The sequence below is a fragment of the Staurois parvus genome, unplaced genomic scaffold, assembly GCF_062004578.1.
Source record: "Staurois parvus isolate SC_StPar_1 unplaced genomic scaffold, SC_StPar_1.0 ptg000253l, whole genome shotgun sequence".
Taxonomy (NCBI): domain Eukaryota; kingdom Metazoa; phylum Chordata; class Amphibia; order Anura; family Ranidae; genus Staurois; species Staurois parvus.
The window spans coordinates 411,695-436,701 of NW_028318049.1; the positions used below are offsets into that span (position 1 = coordinate 411,695).

At 44.1% G+C, this 25,007-nt stretch overlaps 1 protein-coding gene across 2 annotated transcripts in view; it reads left to right on the top strand.

Annotated features, from left to right (window-relative positions):
* The first annotated feature begins 252 nt into the window (after nucleotides 1-252).
* The window catches only part of ESAM (endothelial cell adhesion molecule), a 103,096-nt gene continuing 78,341 nt past the window's right edge, over nucleotides 253-25,007 (top strand). Inside the window, exon 1 of one of the 2 annotated variants that reach the window (XM_089680905.1) lies at nucleotides 253-713. In XM_089680905.1, the coding sequence (XP_089537031.1) occupies nucleotides 650-713 (64 nt within the window). In that variant the 5' untranslated portion in view covers nucleotides 253-649. The remainder of the gene's footprint in view (nucleotides 714-25,007) is intronic. The other variant, XM_089680906.1, reaches the window with a different exon arrangement.

Genomic DNA, 25,007 nt, shown 5'->3' on the forward strand with positions numbered 1-25,007 from the left:
ATTCATTTATTCAGATCTTTACTGTGGGAGATGGGGGGAGGAGGGAGTTTCAGAATAACTGTGGGAGCTGACATAGCCCCCCCCCCGATACACGAGACATTCTGCGCCTTATGCCTTGGTGGTCCTCTAGTTCCTGCTGAGGGATAGGCTGGAGATGAGTTCAAGATCAAGGCTGGGGTTAACTGGAGTGGGTGTCACCCAGCATATAAATGGCATTTTGCACATGAGGCACAGGAAGCTTGAAGCTTCCTCACTGGAAGGGATCTCAGCAGTGTCTGAGTGGGATTTGCTTCTTCCTCTGCGCTGGAAGCTCCACATTCAGCACCTGCTCCCTGTCCCCCTGCACTGCCCCCTTCATCCTCTAGGTGGAGCCAGCACTCCCCTCACAGTGCAGGTAGGCTCCAGCCCATAGACTTGGCCAGACTCTGGTCTGAGTTGTGCCATTGAGTGACACCAGTGCTGGGTGTGACCTGCAGAGCTGACACTGTGTGCTGCTGGATATACCCTGGAACTGCTCAGCCAGTGCAGGGTGCATGCTGCAGGTGTCCCCCTTACCCCTCCACCCACTGGCCCACTTTGGATTACATTACAACAGCTGCACAGAAGGAAGAATTACTCCAGAGGAGCTGACAGCACAGGGGAATCCAGCATGAGGAGTACGACTACAGCAGGGGGACGCTGGCTGCTGGCGCTGGGCACTCTTCTCCTTCTGGGTGAGTACCAATCATACCGTATTATAACCTAGATCCCTTGTGTTATGGAGGAATTAGACTGGGAAATAAAGGGCAGCTTTGGGCAGACCAAAACTAATAAAAAAATCAACATTTATTAAAGTCACGAGATACGGATAAATGTGATCTTATCGCTCTAAAAACACTCATTTATACTGATTTCAAATACAGAAAAAAACTTGTACGATGGAAAATACTTACATGATTATGAAAGATTTCCAAAAGATACACTGAAATAGATTGTAACCTTTAAAAAACAAACGTATCTATTGGAGGAGTGATATCTGATTTACTGGCAGACTTAGATTCACCATACACGTTACAATCAAACAGTACAACTTTAGACTGCAATAGGAGGACCTACCTAATCTAGCCAATCAATTGGTTTCCAGTCAGGTAGGTCCATGCACTACATAGTTGTTGGGGGATGTAAAGGAGATTGTACAATCAGATTGTAATGTGTGTGGTGAGTTTAACAGAGTTCACGGGTTCATTTAAACATTGACATTATGGAAAGCACAGGCAGCACTGCGGCTAAATGGTTAGCACTTCCGCCTGCCAGAACTAGGGTTGTTGGTTCGAATTCCAACCACAACACCACCTGCCTGGAGTTTGCATGTTCTCCCTGTGCCTGTGTGAGTTTCCTCCAGAAGCTCCGGTTTCCTCCCACACTCCAAAGACATGCTGGTAGGTTAATTGGATCCTGTCTAAATTGTCCCTAGTATGTGTATGTATGAATGTGAGTTAGGTACCTTAGATTGTACACTCCTTGAGGGTTGGGGACTGATATGAATGTACAATATATATGTAATGTACTGTGTAAATTGACGGCACTATATAAGTACCTGTAATAAAAATAAATGGAAAGAGGTGACATTTTTCTGGAATAATCCTCCATGAAAAAGAACTTAGACTCATAGAAGAAACCGACAAATGTCACAGATAACATGATAAATACCATAGACAGATAATAATTCCCTGGCACTTGTACTGAGCACGCTCACTCCGTCGGTGACAACGATCGGTATACGGTACACAGAATTGTAAGAATGAGTTTAAAGCTAGGTCCACACCCATGCAGTTTGCTTTGATCCGTTTCTGCAATACTTTTTGTGATGCATTTTGCGATTTTGCACTTGTTTTTGCTGTGTTTTTGATGCATTTTGTGTGTACGCACTACATGTTTTTCTGCAGTGTCTCCATTGAAGTCCATAGAACCAAAAACACAACGTCTTGCGTTTTAAAAAAGTCCCTGACCCTTTCCAAAAAACGCACCTGGTAAAAACGCGGAGATGTGAACCTGTCCCATAGGAAATCATGTTAAATGGACTGCTGTGCATTTCTGCAAAACACTGCGGAAAACGCTTAGACTTAGCCCCCGGTCACATCAAAGCCGACTTTAAAATCGTGCGACTGACAGCGAAGTTGCACGATTTCAAAGTCGGCTGACCTGCCGATTTCAGTTGCGATTTGCACGACATGTGACACAGATGTCTATGCAAATCGCAACAAAAGTAGTGTATGTACTGCTTTAGAATTCGGCGCGCTCTGACCAAGTGGGAACAGCGCCGATATGACCGCTCTGATAGCGGACAATAGGGTGCGACTTGGCATACAATTTGCAAGTCGCAGGGCATGCAAATCGCATGCCAAGTGGCACCCGATGTGACCGGAGTGTTAAGGAGTAGTAATGTCGCTGGGGATATGGGATAGAGATGGTTCATTCTATAGAGATGACACAATTCATTAGAATGAGAAGGATTCAGGCTTTCCCATAAACTTCGCAAGCGGTTTTATTAGCCGATGGCGGCTGACCGTCATACACAGGTGAAATCAGAAAACTCCGCGGACTCCAGGCAGGTGGTCTTGCCTTTTCTTCCCCCTGTTGTTTGTTCTGCTTATAATATTCTCACGATTCCAGTATACAGATTGTAGATTAATGTATTTATTTTTTATAGTTAAAATTGATACTTTTAGATCAATTTATTTATTTATTTTCTATTATTTGAACTTGATGGTCTTTTTTCTCCATCTGACCAACTGTGTCACTATGTAGGCGCCATTCCAGAAGCTTAAGCACAAGGGTCTTACTTTCAGCCATGTGACTGTCATTTTCACGTTTTGTTCGGCTGAAAAGAACTTTAGAAATAAAAATCCTTATCCTGGCATGTTGGCTTTGTGAATTGATCCTCGTATCTTTGAAACAATCACAGCTGTGATACGTCAGCACACATCTGCTTTTTTTTCCTGTGACGTTGGTAGGTTAAAGTGGTCTGCTGTAAGTGTATGGACGCTCAGGCAATCAAGTCTTCCCATCTGTACTGAAATTAAGATTTCTCACGTTGCCTTGTGGTCTTCTCCGCATTAAGAGATCGCCATGCAATTTTCAAATACTGGAAGGAGAAAATACATTATTATCAGTAGGACCTGTTTACCCCAATGCCTTGCACTGCGGTTTGCTGTGAAAAGTGCGTGTGCTGCATTTTTGGCACATTGACCTACATTTCGCCAGCTGCAAGTTGACGTAAGCCCATTCACTAAAATCTTATATAAGCTTTACCATCTCAAAACAATTTCAAATGTTATTTTAATATGTTTAAATCTGCAACTTGCTTTAAAATAATCCTTGATGATCCTGCCATGAAGGTTCATCTTCAGGAACTTCCTGTTATAGAGTGACAACACTTTGTCCCTGTCTTCCAGTTTGCTCCTGTTTTGCCACACTGCTTCTGATGGAGTGGCTATTTCAACACATATTACACAGGCATGGTCCACTGTTGTCACCATCAGGAAACCCATCCTAAGAAATGCCATCGCTATTGCTGGACTGCACGTAGAAGGGAAGTGACTGCGGGAGATCAGCAGTTCCGAGATGCAATAAAGGATAAAAAAGCCTAACAGCCCTCTAATGTAATACACAGCAGGTGTCTCTAAGCTGTTGGAAACTAACTGAAATCTGACTCTAGAGTCTTAGTTGTGATCCTTGAGGGTCTCTGAGAGTGACTGAGTTCAGTACAAGAAGCTAGGGAGGTGAATGAGGGCTTAAAGATGTTTGGGGTATTTAAAAAGATGGAACACCTATACTCACCTCTATGCTGCAGCATTGGTTTGATGCTGCAGCTGTCCTTTCTTTGCTGTAAGCCTGAGAACTGGGCAATAACATGACCGCTTATCACTGGTCTTCCCATTGGTCTTCTTAGAGTGGAGAGCAGTGACTGTCAGTCATCGCTCTCCGCTCTGCCCCTCCATTGTTTACTGGGGAGCCAGGCTGAAAAGGGGGTGGGCACAGTTGCTTCGGCTCTTGGCTGTACCCTGAGAGGCTGAGCCAGCTGTCAATCAGGTAGTTTGGGGGATGTTGACAATATGGTTGGAATCATTCCAGAGCCTGGAGCGGCTCTCTGATGTCATCTTACAGCGGGCTCACAATAGTAAGTGCACTGCTGTGACCCAGAAAATAAATATGGCCAAAAAAGCTTTGGCCATACTTCTCTCTTAAATATTGTTTTACTGCTTGTTAAAGTACCACTAAAGGGTCCTGTATGACAGTATAAACAAGTCCCAAATCCACTTACTAAGCGATGCACAAGCCTCATAAAGTAGACAAAAACTTCCTTTACCTCCCCTAACTGAGCCAAGTCCTCCTTCATTTGTGTCTCACACACTCCCCCTCCCAGACACTGCAGCTGACAGTGGGAGGTTTCAGTAACAGAGGCAGTGCTGTCAATCCAGAAGAGGGCGGGACAAGGTGTGGCCAGGTGCTGATTGACAAGCTATAGGCTTGTCAATCAGACTTAGCAGTGACAATGCTAATAGCTACATCCCCTTCAACATGTTTTCATCCCACTGTAGTGCAAGCAGGCCCAGCCTACATGTGAGTGACAACTGTGCTGTGAATTTAGGAGCAACACAGCATAGTTGTCACCCCATCACAGGAAGCTGGACTTCTCTGGCAGGATCAACAGGTATTTGTGGGACTTTGCAGAGGACCAAAAGAAAATCGTAAATGCAGATACACCTATAATTAACAGTTGTAGCACATATGTTTTTTTTAATTGGATGCCATGGTTATAGATAAAGAACATGTACATGTAAATACTATATTGTCCATTGTCTGGTATGAGGTGCAATGTAAGATGATATTTATTAGACTGGTAAAGGCTTGAATGTAGCATCAGTGGCATCAGGTTCAGTTGGCCAATCGCTTCCTGTATATGTTGTATTCTCAAATTACGAGATCCTTTCATTGGTATTCACAGTTCCTCGTAGTTGTGGCACCCAATGTGAAGGCCCTTTAGGCTGATATCAGACGTGTGTTATCAGTGCTGATGACCACGACCTCACTGAGAATGGGGAATAGGGGTAGTAGGAGAGGTTGTCATTATAGCTGGTCACCTGTTCCTCGGTACCTGAAGCACGTACCTTGCCAAATCCAAACCCATCTATCAAGCTGAGTATTCGGCCAAAATTACTTTTCCTGGAGCTGTATACTGTGCAAGTAGAGGAGTTAAAGCACCTGGGGGGGGAGGGTTATAATAGATAGGATATTAGGTATGGGAGAGGGGTTGTAGGTGATGAATTATTAGGTGAGGGGGCTGGGTTATAAAAAATGGGGATTTGGTGTGAAGAAGGGGTTATAGGAAATTAGGTAGTAGGTGTGCGGGTGGAGATATAGGAAATGATGTATTACGTGTAGGCGACGGGCATTGGGTGCAGAGCACAGGTTATAGGAGATGGGGTACTAGGCAAAGGATAGGGGTTATAGCAGATAAGGGTGTATGGTGTGGGGGAGGGGTTATAGGGTATTAGATGCAGAGACAGGGTTATAGGAGATAGGGATTTAGGTAAAGGGTAGGGGTTATAGGTGATGGGGTATTAGGTGTAGCAGAAGGGATATAGGGTTTTGGAGGGTTGGGTGCAGAGGTGGGGTTATAGCAAATGGGGTACTAGGTGAAGGATAGGGGTTATAGCAGATGGGGGTGTATGGTGTAGGGGAGGGGTGATAGGAGATGGGGTATTAGGTGCAGAGAAAGGATTATAGGAGATAGGGATTTAGGTAAAGGGTAGGGGTTATAGGAGATGGGGTATTAGGTGTAAAAGAAGGGTTTTAGAGTTTTGGAGGGTTGGGTGCCGAGGAGAGGTTACAAAAAATGGGGTAGTAGGTGAAAGATAGGGGGGTGTATGGTGCGGGGGACGGGTAATAGGGGATGGAGTATTACGTGTAGAAGAAGGGTTTTTGAGAGTTGGGTGCCGAGCAGAAGTTATTGGCGACAGGGATTTAGGAGGGGTTGTAGGGAATAAAGTATTAGGTGTAGAAGAAGGGTTACAGGTTTTGGAAGTGTTGGATGCAGAGGAGGACTTAACGGAAATGGGGATTTAAATAAAGGGTAGGGGTTATAGGAGATTGTCTGTTAGGTGTAGAAGAAGGGTTATAGGGTTTTGGAGGATTTGGTGCAGAGGAGGGGGTAGAGGAGATTGGGATTTAGGTACTGAGAACAGGTTATAAGAAGTGGAGATTTAGATAAAGAGTAGGGGTTGTAGGAGATGGAGGTATTAGGCATAGAAGAGGAATTTTATGGTTTGGGAGGGATAGGTGCAGAAGAAGTGTTATAGGAGATGGGGGATTGGATGCAGAGTAGGGGTTACAGGAGATGGGGGTATTAGACGTAGAAGAGGGGTTATAGGATTTGTGATGATTAGTGTAGAGGAAGGGTTATAGGAGATGGGGTGTATTACGCGCAGAGTAGGTGTTATAGGAGATGGGGTATTGGGTGCAGGATAGGGGTTATAGGATTTGGGAGGGTTAGATGTGGAGGAGGGGTTATAGAAGCTGTAGTGACGTCAGGTATGGAGGAGGGTTTATTGGAGCTAGGAGGGAGAATTGAAGGTGTTAGGGTGGAGGACTGGTCATAGGAGCTGGGGGTATTAGACGTAGAAGAGGGGTTATAGGATTTGGGATGATTACTGTAGAGGAAGGGTTATAGGAGATGGGGGTGTTAGGTGCAGAGAAGGGGTTATAGGAGATGGGGTATTGGGTGCAGGATAGGGGTTATAGGAGATGGGGGTATTAGGTGCAGAGAAGGGGTTATAGGAGATGGGGGTATTAGGTGCAGGATAGGGGTTATAGGAGATGGGGGTATTAGGTGCAGAGAAGGGGTTATAGGAGATGGGGGTATTAGGTGCAGAGAAGGGGTTATAGGAGATGGGGTCTTGGGTGCAGGATAGGGGTTATAGGAGATGGGGGTATTGGGTGAAGAGTAGGGGTTATAGGAGATGGGGGTATTGGGTGCAGAGTAGGGGTTATAGGAGATGGGGGTATTAGGTGCAGAGAAGGGGTTATAGGAGATGGGGGTATTAAGTGCAGGATAGGGGTTATAGGAGATGGGGGTATTGGGTGAAGAGTAGGGGTTATAGGAGATGGGGGTATTGGGTGCAGAGTAGGGGTTATAGGAGATGGGGGTATTAGGTGCAGAGTAGGGGTTATAGGAGGTGGGGGTATTAGGTGCAGAGAAGGGGTTATAGGAGATGGGGTATTGAGTGCAGGATAGGGGTTATAGGAGATGGGGGTATTAGGTGCAGAGAAGGGGTTATAGGAGATGGGGTATTGGGTGCAGGATAGGGGTTATCGGATTTGGGGGGGTTAGATGTGGAGGAGGGGTTATAGAAGCTGTAGTGACGTCAGGTATGGAGGAGGGTTTATAGGAGCTAGGAGGGAGGATTGGAGGTATTTGGGGTGGAGGACTGGTCATAGGAGCTGGGGGTAGGCTAGGTAGAGAGGTTCTCAGGTTGGTGCATTAGGTTGGATATTTTTGGATTCTGATTTCTAGATTACAGTTCAGGTTTGGTTTAATCTCACTGTTTGTAGTCATAATTTGGAAAATACAGCCTGATATGTGTATCACTTTAGCACAGCAACACGGCTCTGTGCACAGACTATAGATAAGCACAATATTTGTGCCATTATGATAATGACACCACCAGTCAACTTTATTTCTAATTATGCTAATACATTTTCTACCATGTTTCTGGTTCCACAAGGCGGGCACTTGGAATTTTCTAGAGTGTTCTATTCACCGGTAATAAATCGGACGTTATTGCCTTGTTATGCAAACATAAATTAGGTTAATGTGTTTTTTATTGTGAGGGATGGAGCCGCTTGTACGCAGGTTTTAACTCTATAACCTCATTGAAGTGTTTCTGTATGGTCCGGAGAGATGAGCAGTGCATGTGGATGTATGTACAAGGGTGGAGTGCAGAGGGTATGACGGTGGACGGTATGTACGGGGGTGGAGTGCAGAGGGTATGACGGTGGACGGTATGTACGGGGGTGGAGTGCAGAGGGTATGACGGTGGACGGTATGTACGGGGGTGGAGTGCGGAGGGTATGACAGTGGACGGTATGTACGGGGGTGGAGTGCGGAGGGTATGACGGTGGACGGTATGTACGGGGGTGGAGTGCAGAGGGTATGACGGTGGACGGTATGTACAAGGGTGGAGTGCAGAGGGTATGACGGTGGACGGTATGTACAAGGGTGGAGTGCAGAGGGTATGACGGTGGACGGTATGTATGGGGGTGGAGTGCAGAGGGTATGACGGCCACCGCCATACCCTCCGCACTCCACCCCCGTACATACTGTCCACCGTCATACCCTCTGCACTTCTCTCATGCACATTTTGTCCACTCTCATGCCTTCTGAACTTCTCATAAAACATAGCAGCATGACAAGTGCAACACTGCTCACAAAGAGTGGTTATTAGAACCACTGAACTTCTCTCCTACAAATACTGCCCACTAGTAATACCTTCCACACACTCCTGAACATACTACTCACTGTCATACCCTCTGCAATCCTCTCCTGTATATACTGCTTACTCTCATACCCTCTGCACTCATCTGCTACATATGCTGTCTATCATACCCTTCACACTGTTCTTCCGTACATACTGGCCACTGTCATGCCCTCCATACTCCTCTCCTACACATACGTCCCACAGTCATACCCCTTTGCACTCCTCTTTGCACATACTTTCCACTATTATACCTTTGATTACCTTCTGAACATACTGTACCACCCACTGTCATACCCTTCTCACTCCTCTCCTGTATATACTGCCCACTGTCACACCCTCCTTTTCCTGCACATACAACCTACTGTCATACCCTCCATATTCCTCTCTTACATATACTTTCCTTTGCACTCCTCTGCTTCACATACAGACTCATTATACCCTTTGCACTCCTCTCCTGCACATGCTGCCCCATCATACCCTTTGAACTCCTCTCCTTCATATACTGCCCCATCATACCCTTTGCACTCCTCTCCTTCACATACTGCCCCATTATACCCTTTGCACTCCTCTCCTTCACATACTGCCCCATCATACCCTTTGCACTCCTCTCCTTCACATACTGCCCCATCATACCCTTTGCACCCCTCTCCTCCACATACTGCCCCATCATACCCTTTGAACGCCTCTCCTTCACATACTGCCCCATCATACCCTTTGAGCTCCTCTCCTTCACATACTGCCCCATCATACCCTTTGCGCTCCTCTCCTTCACATACTGCCCCATCATACCCTTTGCGCTCCTCTCCTGCACATACTGCCCCATCATACCCTTTGAACTCCTCTCCTTCACATACTGCCCCATCATACCCTTTGCGCTCCTCTCCTGCACATACTGCCCCATCATACCCTTTGCGCTCCTCTCCTGCACATACTGCCCCATCATACCCTTTGCGCTCCTCTCCTGCACATACTGCCCCATCATACCCTTTGCGCTCCTCTCCTGCACATACTGCCCCATCATACCCTTTGCGCTCCTCTCCTGCACATACTGCCCCATCATACCCTTTGCGCTCCTCTCCTGCACATACTGCCCCATCATACCCTTTGCGCTCCTCTCCTGCACATACTGCCCCATCATACCCTTTGCGCTCCTCTCCTGCACATACTGCCCCATCATACCCTTTGCGCTCCTCTCCTGCACATACTGCCCCATCATACCCTTTGCACTCCTCTCCTGCACATACTGCCCCATCATACCCTTTGCACTCCTCTCCTGCACATACTGTCCCATCATACCCTTTGCACTCCTCTCCTGCACATACTGCCCCATCATACCCTTTGAACTCCTCTCCTTCACATACTGCCCCATCATACCCTTTGAACTCCTCTCCTTCACATACTGCCCCATCATACCCTTTGCACTCCTCTCCTTCACATACTGCCCCATCATACCCTTTGCACTCCTCTCCTGCACATACTGCCCCATCATACCCTTTGAACGCCTCTCCTTCACATACTGCCCCATCATACCCTTTGCACTCCTCTCCTTCACATACTGCCCCATCATACCCTTTGCGCTCCTCTCCTGCACATACTGCCCCATCATACCCTTTGCACTCCTCTCCTGCACATACTGCCCCATCATACCCTTTGCGCTCCTCTCCTGCACATACTGCCCCATCATACCCTTTGCACTCCTCTCCTTCACATACTGCCCCATCATACCCTTTGCGCTCCTCTCCTGCACATACTGCCCCATCATACCCTTTGCGCTCCTCTCCTGCACATACTGCCCCATCATACCCTTTGCACTCCTCTCCTGCACATACTGCCCCATCATACCCTTTGCACTCCTCTCCTGCAAATACTGCCCCATCATACCCTTTGCACTCCTCTCCTGCACATACTGCCCCATCATACCCTTTGAACTCCTCTCCTTCACATACTGCCCCATCATACCCTTTGCACTCCTCGCCTGCACATACTGCCCCATCATACCCTTTGCACTCCTCGCCTGCACATACTGCCCCATCATACCCTTTGCACTCCTCTCCTGCACATACTGCCCCATCATACCCTTTGAACTCCTCTCCTTCACATACTGCCCCATCATACCCTTTGCACTCCTCTCCTTCACATACTGCCCCATCATACCCTTTGCACTCCTCTCCTGCACATACTGCCCCATCATACCCTTTGAACTCCTCTCCTTCACATACTGCCCCATCATACCCTTTGCACTCCTCGCCTGCACATTTTGGCTGCTAAGAAAACTATTAGTAATGTCCCTAGTCTGTTCAGCACAAGTTTGCTAGTTATGTTGATGGTTCAACTGAATATTGCGATGAAGAAAGGCCTCATGGGAAAGTGCATCCTGTGATGTCACAGTATATGTCAGTGTTACTATGTACCACTGTTTGGAATGTTGTTTTAGATTTATTTTGGGTCTTTGTTGACTCAAGGACATGCTTGTAATTTATGAGGATGCTATTTTAATCTTGCTTTCGGGCTTTGACAATGTAATGTCTTCTGGGTTTCATTTTTCTATTTGTGAATTTTGATGACCTTTGTGAACTGTTGTGATGTTTGCCCCATACCTCCCCCCCCCCCCACACTACCTGCGTATAGTGAGAACTGAGCCAACTATGGCTTTGGGCTCCATTCACACTTATTTGACTCCAAAGTCGCACGATTTCCAGGGTGACTTTGATGTGACTTTAAGTGCGACTTTGATCCGACTTTACACTCTATGACCCCAAGTCGCATCAAAGCCACATCAGAGTAGTGCAGGAATCTTTTCAAAGTAAATGAATTGGTTTACATGAAAGTTATAACATTTACAATTGGCGGTATAGATACTGGAATTTTTTTTTCACTAGTAATGGCGGCGATCAACAACTTATAGCAGGACTGCAGTGGACATTCTGACACTGGGGGGAACTGACTTGGTGTCACTGACATCCCCAGTGACACCAATACAGTGATTGATGCTAATAGAAAGAACTGACACTGTACTAATGGCACTGGGCAGAAAGGGGTTAACATGTGGGGCTATCAAAGGGTTAACTGTGTGCTTTTTCACTGTGTGCTGTGTGTGTGCTTTACACTGTAAGCACACTGGTTTGTATGGCTCTGCTATGCAGGAGCTGACAGGGGAGAGATCTGTGTTGTTTATACACAGGTATCTCCCCCATTGGAGATACTCGGTGATCTCCGGATGCTGGCGAGTTATAACTGGCCGGGACCCGGTGATTGACAGCCGAGAAATGCAAATCACATATATACGTGATTTTGCGCACTCTTGCCACCCTGTAGCAGCATTTCTGCTTTAGGGCAGAGGGGAAACTGTAAAGGTGCTTACATAACCTCTGTTCTCAGTTACATTTGGGGTTTAGAGAGCTGGGGATGGAGAAACAGCAGCATACTGATCTTCCCAGTGAATGGCTGTGCAAGGGGGCGTGTCAGCAAAATTCTGACAATTGGAGGACAGGCAAGCTGTTCTCCCAGCACAGCCTGAAAACTGACCACACTGGAAGGGATGAGCTCCTATGCCTAGTATGGTCAGTTTGAAGTAAGAGAGCAGGGGGTAGCCAGGATCACCTGGGATTTCACACGAAGGAGCAATACAAAGAGAACAGGGTATTTTTCATACAAAGTACATGATACATCAGGCACAGATCAGGAATAGGAAATGTTGGGGTAACAAACCTTTTAAAGAGGACACCAAAGTAAAGATCTTGGGGGCCAAGATGTGATTTCATTTATTTATTTGACTTATTTATATGGTCCAAACATACACTGTAGTGTTGTACAGAACAGGCTGACCCACTCATACAACTCTCTTTCCCCACAGAGGCTTACTGTTAGAGATTCTGTATATAGCCCTACAGAACAGACTGTGCACAGTCCACAATGTTTATCTACTGCTTCTCTGCTAACAGGAGACAGGAACTTTTATTCAGAGAGTTTATCATGGATGCAGCTACAAACACTGCCATCTACTGGTTGAAGAATATATCTCTACCAAATACTGATGTAGTTGTTGCACAAAGAATACTTGAACATTGTATTCCAACACTTACAATCTCATATTCCTATCCAAGTTGTACTGCCAGTCTTCATGGAAGCTGATTATTCTATCTACATGTTTTTGGTTCGTAGAAAGCAACTTGAAAAAAAGTAGGGAGAGCATACAGACTCCATGCAGGTAGGGGGCATAGAAGCAAATGAATCCAGGACCTTTGTACTGTAAGACATGAGTAATCTCTTAGCCTGTATTTTACAACCTCAGCTGTCTGACTTCACCATCCACTACGGTTGTACTGGCCCCAGTTCTATGGCAGACCTGGGTGATGGCTCATTTTGCCCCCCAATGAAGGAGATGTCACCAGGGGCACCGCCTGTGCTGGGAGTACCCCTGTGCCCTATCAGTACATTTGCAGCACTGAGTTGTGTCACACGAGAAATCGCTGACCTTTCAGCTTTGAATCGGCAGTAAGGAGATAAATGCAGGGAGGAGGGAATTTCATTAAGGACTTGAGCCGGAGGACATCAGTGTCCGAGTAATGAGCAGCTTAGTCCGGCCAACTGTTTACAGGAACTCCGGAGTTAATGACCCCTAATCTTAAGACATCACTCTAATTCGCTCTGATTTCTCTCCATTAACTACTGAGCGCTGCTTATTGGCCGCCGTGACACGCTACGGAGAGGATGCGTCTGCGCGGGATCTCTAGGCTCAGTATGACAAAGATCTGGTTACACTGAGGAACACAGAGCCCAAGTCATTGGTATGCCTCATGAAACTGAAAGCTGCACTGATAGCACCTAATGACCCCCACATTTCCAATCAACTGATATTGATACATTTATTTAAACTGTTACTAAACCCACAACAGTAACATCAGTCTGTATATGCAGTAAAGCATGCTTGTTATACTCACTGTGGAACCTAAGGGGTTAATCCTCTGCATTGTGTAAAAATGCTGTTTGATCCTGACTTCTCTGATCCTCCCCTTTTTCTACTGTCCCCAATCCATCTGCTGATAGAACAGAGCCTTGGGGGCAAGTTGCACATGCTTAGTTTAGTATGTATTGCTAGAGAGTTTTTTTTTCTTGGGAGAGTGCATGTGATCAGTATAGGGCCAATCAGCACTGTACAGACAGAGGGTCAAGGGTTATGCAGCCTCATAGGACAGTCAGAGGAGAATGAAAACTCCTCCTACAAGATTAACCAGTGCTCTGCTGGACACTGATAGAAGCCACAAGACTGCTATATACTGCTGATGAGTAAAGGTATGTAGCAGTTTATATTTACTAAAATAATTGCAATTACAAATCCATGTTGTGTGTACTGTGGGAGACCAGATATAGTGAATGCAGGGTCCGGGCAGACCAGATATAGTGAATGCAGGGTCCGGGGAGGCCATATATAGTGAATGCAGGGTCTGGGGAGACCAGTTATAGTGAATGCAGGGTCCGGGGAGAGCAGATATAGCAAATGCAGAGTCCAGGGAGACCAGATATAGTGAATGCAGGGTCCGGGGAGACCAGATATAGTGAATGCAGGGTCCGAGGAGACCAGATATAGTGAATGCAGGGTCCGGGGAGACCAGATATAGTGAATGAAGGGTCCTGGGAGGCCATATATAGTGAATGCAGGGTCCGGGGAGACCAGATATAGTGAATGCAGGGTCCGGGGAGACCAGATATAGTGAATGAAGGGTCCTGGGAGACCAGATATAGTGAATGCAGGGTCTGGGGAGACCAGATGTAGTGAATGCAGGGTCCGGGGAGACCAGATGTAGTGAATGCAGGGTCCGGGGAGACCAGATATAGTGAATGCAGGGTCCGGGGAGACCAAATATAGTGAATGCAGGGTCCGGGGAGACTAGATATAGTGAATTCAGGGTCCGGGGAGACCAGATATAGTGAATGCAGGGTCCGGGGAGACCAGATACAGTGAATGCAGAGTCCGGGGAGACCAGATACAGTGAATGCAGAGTCCGGGGAGACCAGATATAGTGAATGCAGGGTCCGGGGAGACCAGATATAGTGAATGCAGGGACCTGGGAGACCAAATATAGTGAATGCAGGGTCCAGGGAGACCAGATATAGTGAATGCAGGGTCCGGGGAGACCAGATATAGTGAATGCAGGGTCCGGGGAGACCAGATATAGTGAATGCAGGGTCCGGGGAGACCAGATATAGTGAATGCAGGGTCCGGGGTTTAGTAACACTTTAAAGCTGAACTCTAGAAATAAAAAGTTTAATTCAACTTTATTCCTCAATAGCCACAAAGGATATAAATTCACTTTGTGTGCACCAAACAAATCCCATCATTGTCTTGGAAAAGTTGTGGTGACATCATCACAGTGCTGTACATGGCCTGTGCAGAGAATAGAGCTGTGGGAGGGACCCAGTAGGCTCCACCCACTGCAGGCTGCCTGTAGAAAACTACAGAAGGGGGCGGAGACAAGACCAGTCAACCTGCACAAAGAGAGAGAACAGCAGTGACCGGTCTTTATTACAGGAAGCTCCTGCACACACTGGATTACTGCACAGATCTGGAAGAAATACATAAAGCATAAGCTTTATGGCCAGTTCACACCACATGCATTTCTGTTGCTTTTTTCTGTATCCAAAATGCACAGAAAGTAGGTTATATGGTTGTCAATGTCATAGTTCACATCAGTGCTTGCAGTTCCCGTTGCAGAAAAAAAAGTAGAACAGGCTGCACAGAACTGCACTGGAACGTGGTAAAACGCATCAAAAATGCACCGGAACGTTCCAAAACGCACCAATAATGCACTGGACTGCACATGTCCCTATTTCATTTGAAGAATAAGGGGAAAAAATGAACCGGAAGGCATCAAAAACGCATTGGAACATGTCAAAAATGCACAAAAAATGCATCAGCAAGTGTAAAAAATACACAAAAAATGCACTGGAAAGTGTTAAAAACGTACTGGAATGCGCCAAAAATGTAAAAAATGTGCATGCAGAAACGCATCCGGGAGGCATCTGGACTGCGTTTTTATGGTGTGGACCGATCCTTAAGGAGGAATACACACAATGAATATATTTAGACTTTATTTACTCATCCTAGAGTTCAGCTGTAAAAATTAGAGGTCTGAATTCTAAAAATCTGGAGGGGTGGGGCTTAGTGAAGATGGGTGTGTTTGGGTACATCAGACAACAGTAATTGTGGGACTTAAAGGTGAACTCCACTGAAAGCTGTATCAATTATCAGCACATAAATTATCAGCACATAAATCACACACACATTTTATAACTGCCTGAAATGACAGTGCTTATGTGTCTGCTGTCTCCTTCCCCTTTCCCAGATTTCCCCACAGTAGTGACTGTCACTTGCTCTTCACAATGGTGACATCCTGACATATCACAATACAAAACAGCAACAGTATCATATTCCAGAAATTCTCCACTTTTATTCATTTAAAAAGCCATCTTTGAGCTCCAGTCCAGTGACATTGCCTAGGCTGAGGTGATGATCATGATGTCATCAGTCTGCTGCAGGCAGATGGAAGCATTTCCTCAGTCTCCTCTCCCCCGTGATCAGACTCTACATTGTAACTTTGTAGCAAGGTGAAATTCTGAAGCAGGAGCTGACGTGTGTTAGACATTTGTGAACACAGCCAAGAACTGGACAGATACCAGGATGTACATGATTGTGTCATTTCTGAGCTACCATCTCCGGAAGTAAATGGTGACCATGGATGATGCCGGAACAAAGATGGTGTTGGCCTTCTTGGGAGAAGCAGATGAAGAGATACTTTGATTTCTGTGAGAGGTAATACACACGTGGTGGAAGTATTCCACTGACACATTCCCGAGCATGCTCATGACAGGTCCTCTTTAGTGGCTGTCTAGTTGCAGTGGATGTGACAGCAAGCTTTCAGGGTGGCGTGCTGGAAGCAGATTCTTTGTCCGTTGTGACGTAGAGTATGGTGGATGTAACATAAGACTGTCTGCGCACTGAGATTTGCAGGTCACTGAAGTGGCAAATTTCATTTAGTGGATCTTTCTCGCCTGTCTGATCAAAGTTTGTTGGCGGCTTTGTGTCGGCATGTGTGCAGCGAACAGCGATCTGGGGCGGTGCTGCTTTTCGGTTTGTATCCCGGACTTTGCTGTTTGTGAGAGATTAGTTACCAGGGTGATACGTGTATGAGAGGATTATGTTTCCCAATAAATTCATGTCACCTGGGGCTGTCCAGCTGTTTTCCTGACTGCGCAGGGCATGCTGGGACATGTGGTGCTGCGCTTAAAGGATGGCGCAGCTCTAAAAGAAAACTGCTGCATGTGTTGGAGGCAGGGGCGGACTGACCATTTGGAAACTCGGGCACTGCCCAAGGGCCCGGGGTCAGTAGAGGGCCCCATGAGATGCCCCTGGTACCTTTTTCATAGGCTTTTTTGAGTTTAGGCAAGGACACAGGGGCCCCATGATCCCCTATTGCCCGGGGGCCCCATGAGTTGTCAGTCCGCCCCTGATTGGAGGCAACATAAGAGGTGCTGGATCTCCATTATTATTATGTCCAATGACTGCCCTATTCATTTATTACAGGCACAGTTGTGTTCAAAATAATAGCAGTCAGACATCACTAACCTGATCAATCACTGTTTTTGGTAGAAATGATATTTCTACATGGCAAATAACTTACTAGCAGGTGTAGTAGAGTAATAGAAATCCAACTGACCCAACAGTCATGACATGCATGCTGCTGATTCTGTGTAATTGAATCACTAATTGAAAGGGGCATGTTCAAAATAATAGCAGTGTGGAGTTCTATTAGTGAGGTCATTCATTCTTTGAAAAGCAGGTGGCAATTATTGCCCTTATTTAAGGAAGGAAGGCAGCAAATGTTGTACATGCTGGTTACAGTGCATTTCTCTCTGAAATTCTGAGGAAAATGGGTCGTTCCAGACATTGTTCAGAAGAACAGCGTACCTTGATTAAAATGTTGATTGGAGAGGGGAAAACATAAAGAAGTGCAGAAAATGAAAGGCTGCTCAGCTAAAATGATCGCAAATGCTTTAAAATGGCAACCAAAACCTGAAAGACGTGGAAGAAAGCGAAAAACTACCATTCAAATGGATAGAAGAATAGCCAAAATGGCGCGGACTCAGCCAACAATCAGCTCCAGGAAGATGAAAGAAGGTGTGACGTTCCCTGTGAGGACTGTTACAATTAGAAGACGCCTATGTGAAGCCAAGCTATCTGCAAGAAGCCCCCGCAAAGTCCCACTGTTGAAAAAAAGACATGTGCTGAAGAGGTTACAATTTGCCAAAGAGCACATTGACTGGCCTAAAGAGAAATGGCGCAACATTTTGTGGACTGATGAAAGTAAGATTGTTCTTTTTGGGTCTAGTGGGCGGAGACAGTTTGTCAGACGACCCCCAAACACTGAATTCAAGCCACAGTACACTGTGAAGACAGTGAAGCATGGTGGTGCAAGCATCATGATATGGGGATGTTTCTCATACTACGGTGTTGGGCCTATTTATCGCATACCAGGGATCATGGATCAGTTTGAATACATCAGAATACTTGAAGAGGTCATGCTGCCTTATGCTGAAGAGGAAATGCCCTTGAAATGGGTGTTCCAACAAGACAATGACCCCAAACACACCAGTAAACGTGCAACATCTTGGTTCCAGACCAACAAGATTGACGTTATGGAGTGGCCAGCCCAATCACCGGATCTTAATCCAATAGAAAACTTGTGGGGTGACATCAAAAATGCAGTTTCTGAGGCAAAACCAAGAAATAGAGAAGAACTGTGGAATGTAGTCCAATCATCCTGGGCTGGAATACCTGTTCACAGGTGCCAGAAGTTGGGTGACTCCATGCAACACAGATGTACAGCAGTTCTCAGAAACAGTGCGACTACAACCAAATATTCATTAAGTGATTCAAAGGAAAGCAAAATCTTGAACATTTTTCAGTTTATATAGTGAATGTTTGAGTTTGTAAAGAAGAATACAAACACTGCTATTTTTTTGAACCGTCTAATATTCACTTTACTTCAATTTGTTTAGAGGAACAACACAAATTTGATACATTTTTCTTCATGTTTTGATTTGGAATAGAATGTGTCGTGTTCCCAATGCATTTGTGTGTATGGAAATAAAAGCTATTAGAAGGATTTTGAGCTTTATTCACTTTTTTCAACAGACTGCTATTATTTTGAACACAACTGTATTTGCTTCAAAAAAAGTTTGACATCCATTCTATCATTCAGGCCAGAGGGCACCCTGGTGTGAAGTGCGTGGATCTACCACACCTCACGCTGGAGCAGGCTGTGGTGTACATCACCCCCTCTTTATATTTTCTATTATGTGCCAATAAATATTTTTATAAGAAGTGACCGAGTTGCCAGCTATATTACTACATATTCTGAAGGGAACGTTTCAGCTTGAGCACCAGATCTCCACTCACATTTTTTCTATCAGCAGTAGAGCTTGGGCGAGTTTCTCTTGTGTGCATAATGCCAATGAAGGGGTACTTTTCCATCCACTGACACCAATGATGGGGGAATCTTCCTCCTACTGACACAAATGCTGGGGCACTGTTACTTCCACTGACATCAATGATAGGGTACTATTTCTCCCACTGACACCAATGATGGGGCAATATTCCACCCACTGACATAAATGATGAAACACTATTCCTTCCACTGCCACCAATATTGGGGCACTATTCCACCCACTGACACCATAGATGAAGCGATCTTCCTCCCACTGACGTCAGTGAAGGAACACTATTCCTTATACTGACACCAATGACAGAGCACCCTTTCTCCCACTGACACCATAGATGGGGCACTATTCCTCCCACTGACATCAACAATGAGGCACTCTTCTTCCCACTGACACCAATGATGAGGCACTGTTCCTCCCACTGACTCCAATATTGGGGCACTATTCCTCCCACTGACAGCAACGATGAGGCACTATCCTCCCACTGACACCAATGATGGAGCACTATTCCTCCCACTAATACCAGTGATAGGGCATTATTCTTAATCATACTGACCACAGGCATTGTGTATTTATTTTTGCTCCCATTGACCACCAAGCCAGAGGCATTGTCTACCCCCACTGACTCTAGGGCAATTTCTACTCCCACTGGCCACAGCCTGGCCCCCCTAAACTCTGAAGACCAGTAAACTTGCAGCATGTTTAGAAGGTTTGGAGACCCCTGCTTTAAGGGAACCAGAGACCCAATCTCATAATAGCCAGTCACCTCTAATAGGACTGCTCTGGGCCAAGAGCCAAGAAATATGTAGCTGTTGAGGTTCTCAGGGGACAGCAGAGGTGTTATGAACAGTCAAAGGTTATAATTGTAAACTTGCTTGATTTCCTATATATTTGCTGTATGAGAGGAATGAAAATGTCTTCAAGTTTAAGCTTCAATGTGGACTTGAAGAGCAAATTCACTTTTATCAAGGAAGCATCTGTTTGTCTGTTTTCATCTGTCTGTATATGGATGAAAAACAGACACCCATGTATTTCTATGGACTAGCGGATGTAAACGGATGATCACCTGTTTGCATTCGTTAATGTCCACATCTGTTAACATTCGTTTTTTTGAATGGAAGAAACCCCTATTTTTCTTCTGTTAACAAAAAACAGAACGGATGAAAAATGGATGTAAACGAACAAAAACAGATGTAAACGGATGAAAATGGATGTAAAATGGATGAAAACTGATGTAAATGGACGAAAACCGGATGTAAATGGATGAAAATTGGATGAAAAACGTATGTAAACAGATGAAAAAACAGATGAAAATTGGATAAAACAGATGTAAACTGATAAAAAAAAGGATGTAAACGGCCAAAAAAACAGATGACAATCAGATGTAAACAGATGAAAATCAGATGAAAAACGTATGTAAACTTATGGAAAAACTGATGAAAAATGGATGTAAACAGATGAAAATCGGATGTAAACTGATGAAAAACGGATCTAAATGCACAAAAAAACAGATGAAAATCGGATATAAACAGATGAAAACTGATGAAAAACGTATGTAAACAGATGAAAAACAGATGAAAATTGGATGTAAACAGATGAAAATCAGATTAAAAACGAATGTAATCTGATGAAAAAACAGTTGAAAATCGGATGTAAACAGATAATTGGATGTAAACAGATGAAAATCGATGTAAATAGATGAAAATCAGATTAAAAATGAATGTAAACTGATGAATAAACAGTTGAAAATCGGATGTAAACAGATGATAATTGGATGTAAAGAGATGAAAATCGATATAAACAGATGAAAATCAGATTAAAAACGAATGTAAACTGATGAAAAAACAGATGAAAATCGGATATAAACAGATGAAAACTGATGAAAAACGTATGTAAACAGATGAAAAACAGATGAAAATTGGATGTAAACAGATGAAAATCAGATTAAAAACGAATGTAATCTGATGAAAAAACAGTTGAAAATCGGATGTAAACAGATAATTGGATGTAAACAGATGAAAATCGATGTAAATAGATGAAAATCAGATTAAAAATGAATGTAAACTGATGAATAAACAGATGAAAATCGGATGTAAACAGATGATAATTGGATGTAAAGAGATGAAAATCGATATAAACAGATGAAAATCAGATTAAAAACGAATGTAAACTGATGAAAAAACAGATGAAAATCGGATGTAAACAGATGATAATTAGATGTAAACAGATGAAAATCAGATGAAAAACGGATGTAAACTAATGAAACACGGATGTAAACGGATGAAAAAACAGATGAAAATCAGATGTAAACAGATGAAAAACAGATGTAAACTGATAAAAAACGGATGTAAACAGGTGAAAAAACTGATGAAAATTGGATGTAAACAGATGAAAATCAGATGAAACACGGATGTAAACTGATGAAAAACGGATGAAACACGGATGTAAACTGATGAAAAACTGATGTAAACGGATGAAAAAACAGATGAAAATCGGATGTAAACGGATGAAAATTGGATGAAAAACAGATGTAAATGAATGAAAATTGGATGTAAACTAATAAAAAACTGACGTGAACTGATTCCTTTTTTCTTGGAGAAAACATGACTGAACTGATGAAAAAAACGGAACTGCGGTGTGAAAGGGGCCTTACTAGGACGTTGAATTGGAAGTGTCTATTTAAAAATGCAAATTCCCTCATTATTTCTGATAAACACCCCCTAACATGATCCTGTATTTAATTCTCCATTTGTGAAGCACTTTCAGAAGCTGATGTATTTACTTACTGAGTATGCAGCTTCTTCATCAAGAGACCGGTGTCACTCACCCCTGCACTCAACAGAGCAGTCACTCCCACTGAGAGCCTGTTTAAAAATTTCAGCTGGTGTGAAGCTATTTTACTGGACCTATTTCCCTACACAACACACCCCTTCCCAGAATGGAAGAATACAGCATGTAATATGTGACGGTCCAGCTGTAAACGTTTTGCATCCTCCATGAGATTCCTGCGACATTCAGATCGCGTTGAGGATGTAATGAAACATTGGCGCAATGACAATCCATAGACGGGTTCCATTTCCCCCCAGCTTGGTACAACGGCCTCTGTAACTCAGCCAAATAGTGCTGCAGAAATGTCACATCTCCAGATTCGTAATCCCAGGAGGATGGAGCTGCTTTTGGCCCTGGGGGTCGTGAGAAAGGCGATGGGAGATTTTCTCAACACATGCTGCTCTGCCTATACGCTCTTCCAGCCTATATTTCCCCATTTCAGATAAATATTTGATATCATCTGTCAACAAGGAGACCCTCACGATTCACGGCGACGGATAATTGCTCGGTGGCGGTTTGCAGCGTTCTGCATAACATACAGTAGCTGTAGAGGGTTACAATGTTGCAGAGTAGGGTGGAGGGATGTTTTCTGTTTGTTGTAAATCCCAGTGCTGTAACTGAGTACAAGAAACTCTGCTTAGTTTTTTTTTTATTTTACTTAAAGTGGACCTTAATGCCCCCCCCCCCCAGCCTTCCAGCCTTCCCACCTTTCCTTGAAATATATACCTCTTTTTTTAAAATGATCCAGCCAGTGACAGCTCGGTCAGCACGCTGGGAATGCGCAGTGAGCGCCCTCTCAGCTCCGGCCGCCGTGGACGCATATGTGCGACATCTGAGCGTTAATGCCCACCTTTCCTGTCACAGCATATATGCATTATGTGTGTGGTCTCTTTACAGTAGAACTAAAACCAAAACTTTTTTTTTGTTAACCATTTGCCCTCCAGAGGATTTACCCCCCCTTCCTCACCAGGCCATTTTTTTGCAGTACGGCGCTGCGTTACTTAAACTGACAATTGTGCGGTCATCCAACGCTTCACCCAAATGAAATTTATGTCCTTTTTTCCCACAAATAGAGCTTTATTTCGGTGGTATTTGATCGCCTGTGTGTTTTTAATTTTTTAATTTTTTGCGCTATAAGCAGAAGACCGACAATTTTGAAAAAATAAAACAATATTTTTTACTTTTTGCTATAAAACATGTCCAGTAAAAAAATGTTAAAAAATCAAATTTAGTCATAATTTAGGCCAAAATGTATTCTTCGTCATAAAAAAGAAATCCCAATATATGTAAATTAATTGGTTTATGTGAAAGTTATAGCATCTACAAATGGCGGTATAGATACCGGAATTCTTTTTTATATTTTTTAAAGTAGTAATGATGGCGATCTGCGACTTATAGTGGGACTGCGGCGGGCATTCTGACACTGGGGGGGGGAGGAACTGATTAACTGTCACTGACATCCCAATGACACTAATACAGTGATCAGTGCTAATAAAAAGCACTGACACTGTACTAATGGCACTGAGCAGGAAGGGGTTAACATCTGGGGCGATCACAGGGTTAACTGTATTCTGTGGGCTGTTTTACTATGTAAGAATGCTGCTTTGTATCGCTCTGATATGCAGAGCGATACAAAGCAGCATATCGGTGCTGACAGGGGAGAGATCTGTGTTGTTTACATACAGGTCTCTCCCCTGTCACTGTTCCTCGGTGATCGCTGGCTGCCGGCGGAGAATCTCCAGCAGGGACCCGGTGATCGACATCTGTAGCCACCAATGGTGGTGCACCTCTACACGGAAATGCAAAATCATGTATATATACGTGATTTTGCGCAGCCCTGCCACCCTGTAGCAGTAGTTAAAGCAGACCTTCATGCCAGTAATATACCCCCTCCCCCAACCTTCCCACCTTCCCTTAAAATATAATTTTTCTATGCTTATTTACTGTTTTTAATGCTGCAGCCAGTGACAGCTCGATCAGTGTGCTGGAAATGCGCAGTGAGCGCCCTCTCAGCTCTGGCCGCCGTGGACGCACATGTTTGACATTTGAACTAAAGCCAAAATGTTGTTTCTGTTAATTTTGGATAGCGTAGGGGAGGGTTATATCCCTGTCAGGTTTTTTTTAGACATCTGTCTCCCATCGGGGGAAATTTCCTTTCACTTCCTGTCACATAGCTTCAACGGGAAGTGAAATGAAATCCTTCCAAAAGTTAAGGAAACCCCTGGTTGTCACCAGAACTAGTGTTCCCTTTGGAAGATTTCCCCTCTATTCCTATTCTAGGATTCCTGTGTTTCTTTTACTGTCACTGATAACGGTCATCAAGACAAATAGAGGGGTGAATCTACCGGACAGGGAAACAGACAGCAATAAAGACCTGTAGCAAAAATAGAAACTGAAGTGCCCCGCCACTGCTAAGAGGACCAGATACCATTTTATTTCAATAAAAGTCAAAGGGAGAGTTCAAAAAGTATCCAACGCGTTTCAGTAGTCCAAACAGGCCTCCTTCATCAGGGCTAGAAAAGGATATCTCCATATTATTACACTATTCACTCTCTAGGGTCATAGTTAAAGCCAAATACCCATTAGCCAATAGTAATGGATGTAAAAAATTAAAGTAAAATCCAGTAGCCAATAGTAATGGATGTAAAAAATGTAAGTAAAATCCAGTAGTCAGTAGTACTGGATGTGAAAAATGAAAGTAAAATCCAGTAGTCAGTAGTACTGGATGTGAAAAATGAAAGTAAAATCCAGTAGCCAGTAGTACTGGATGTGAAAAATTAAAGTAAAATCCAGTAGCCAATAGTATTGGATGTCAGAATTTAAAGTAAAATCCAATAGTACTGGATGTTAAAAACTAAAGTAAAATCCAGTAGCCAGTAATACTGGATGTCTAAAATTAAAGTAAAATCCAATAGCCAATAGTAATGGATGTGAAAAATTAAAGTAAAATCCAGTAGCCAGTAGTATTGGATGTCAAAAATTAAAGTAAAATCCAATAGTACTGGATGTCAAAAATTAAAGTAAAATCCAGTAGCCAATAGTACTGGATGTGAAAAATGAAAGTAAAATCCAGTAGCCAGTAGTACTGGATGTAAAAAATTTAAGTAAAATCCAGTAGCCAGTAGTATTGGATGTCAAAAATTAAAGTAAAATCCAAATAGT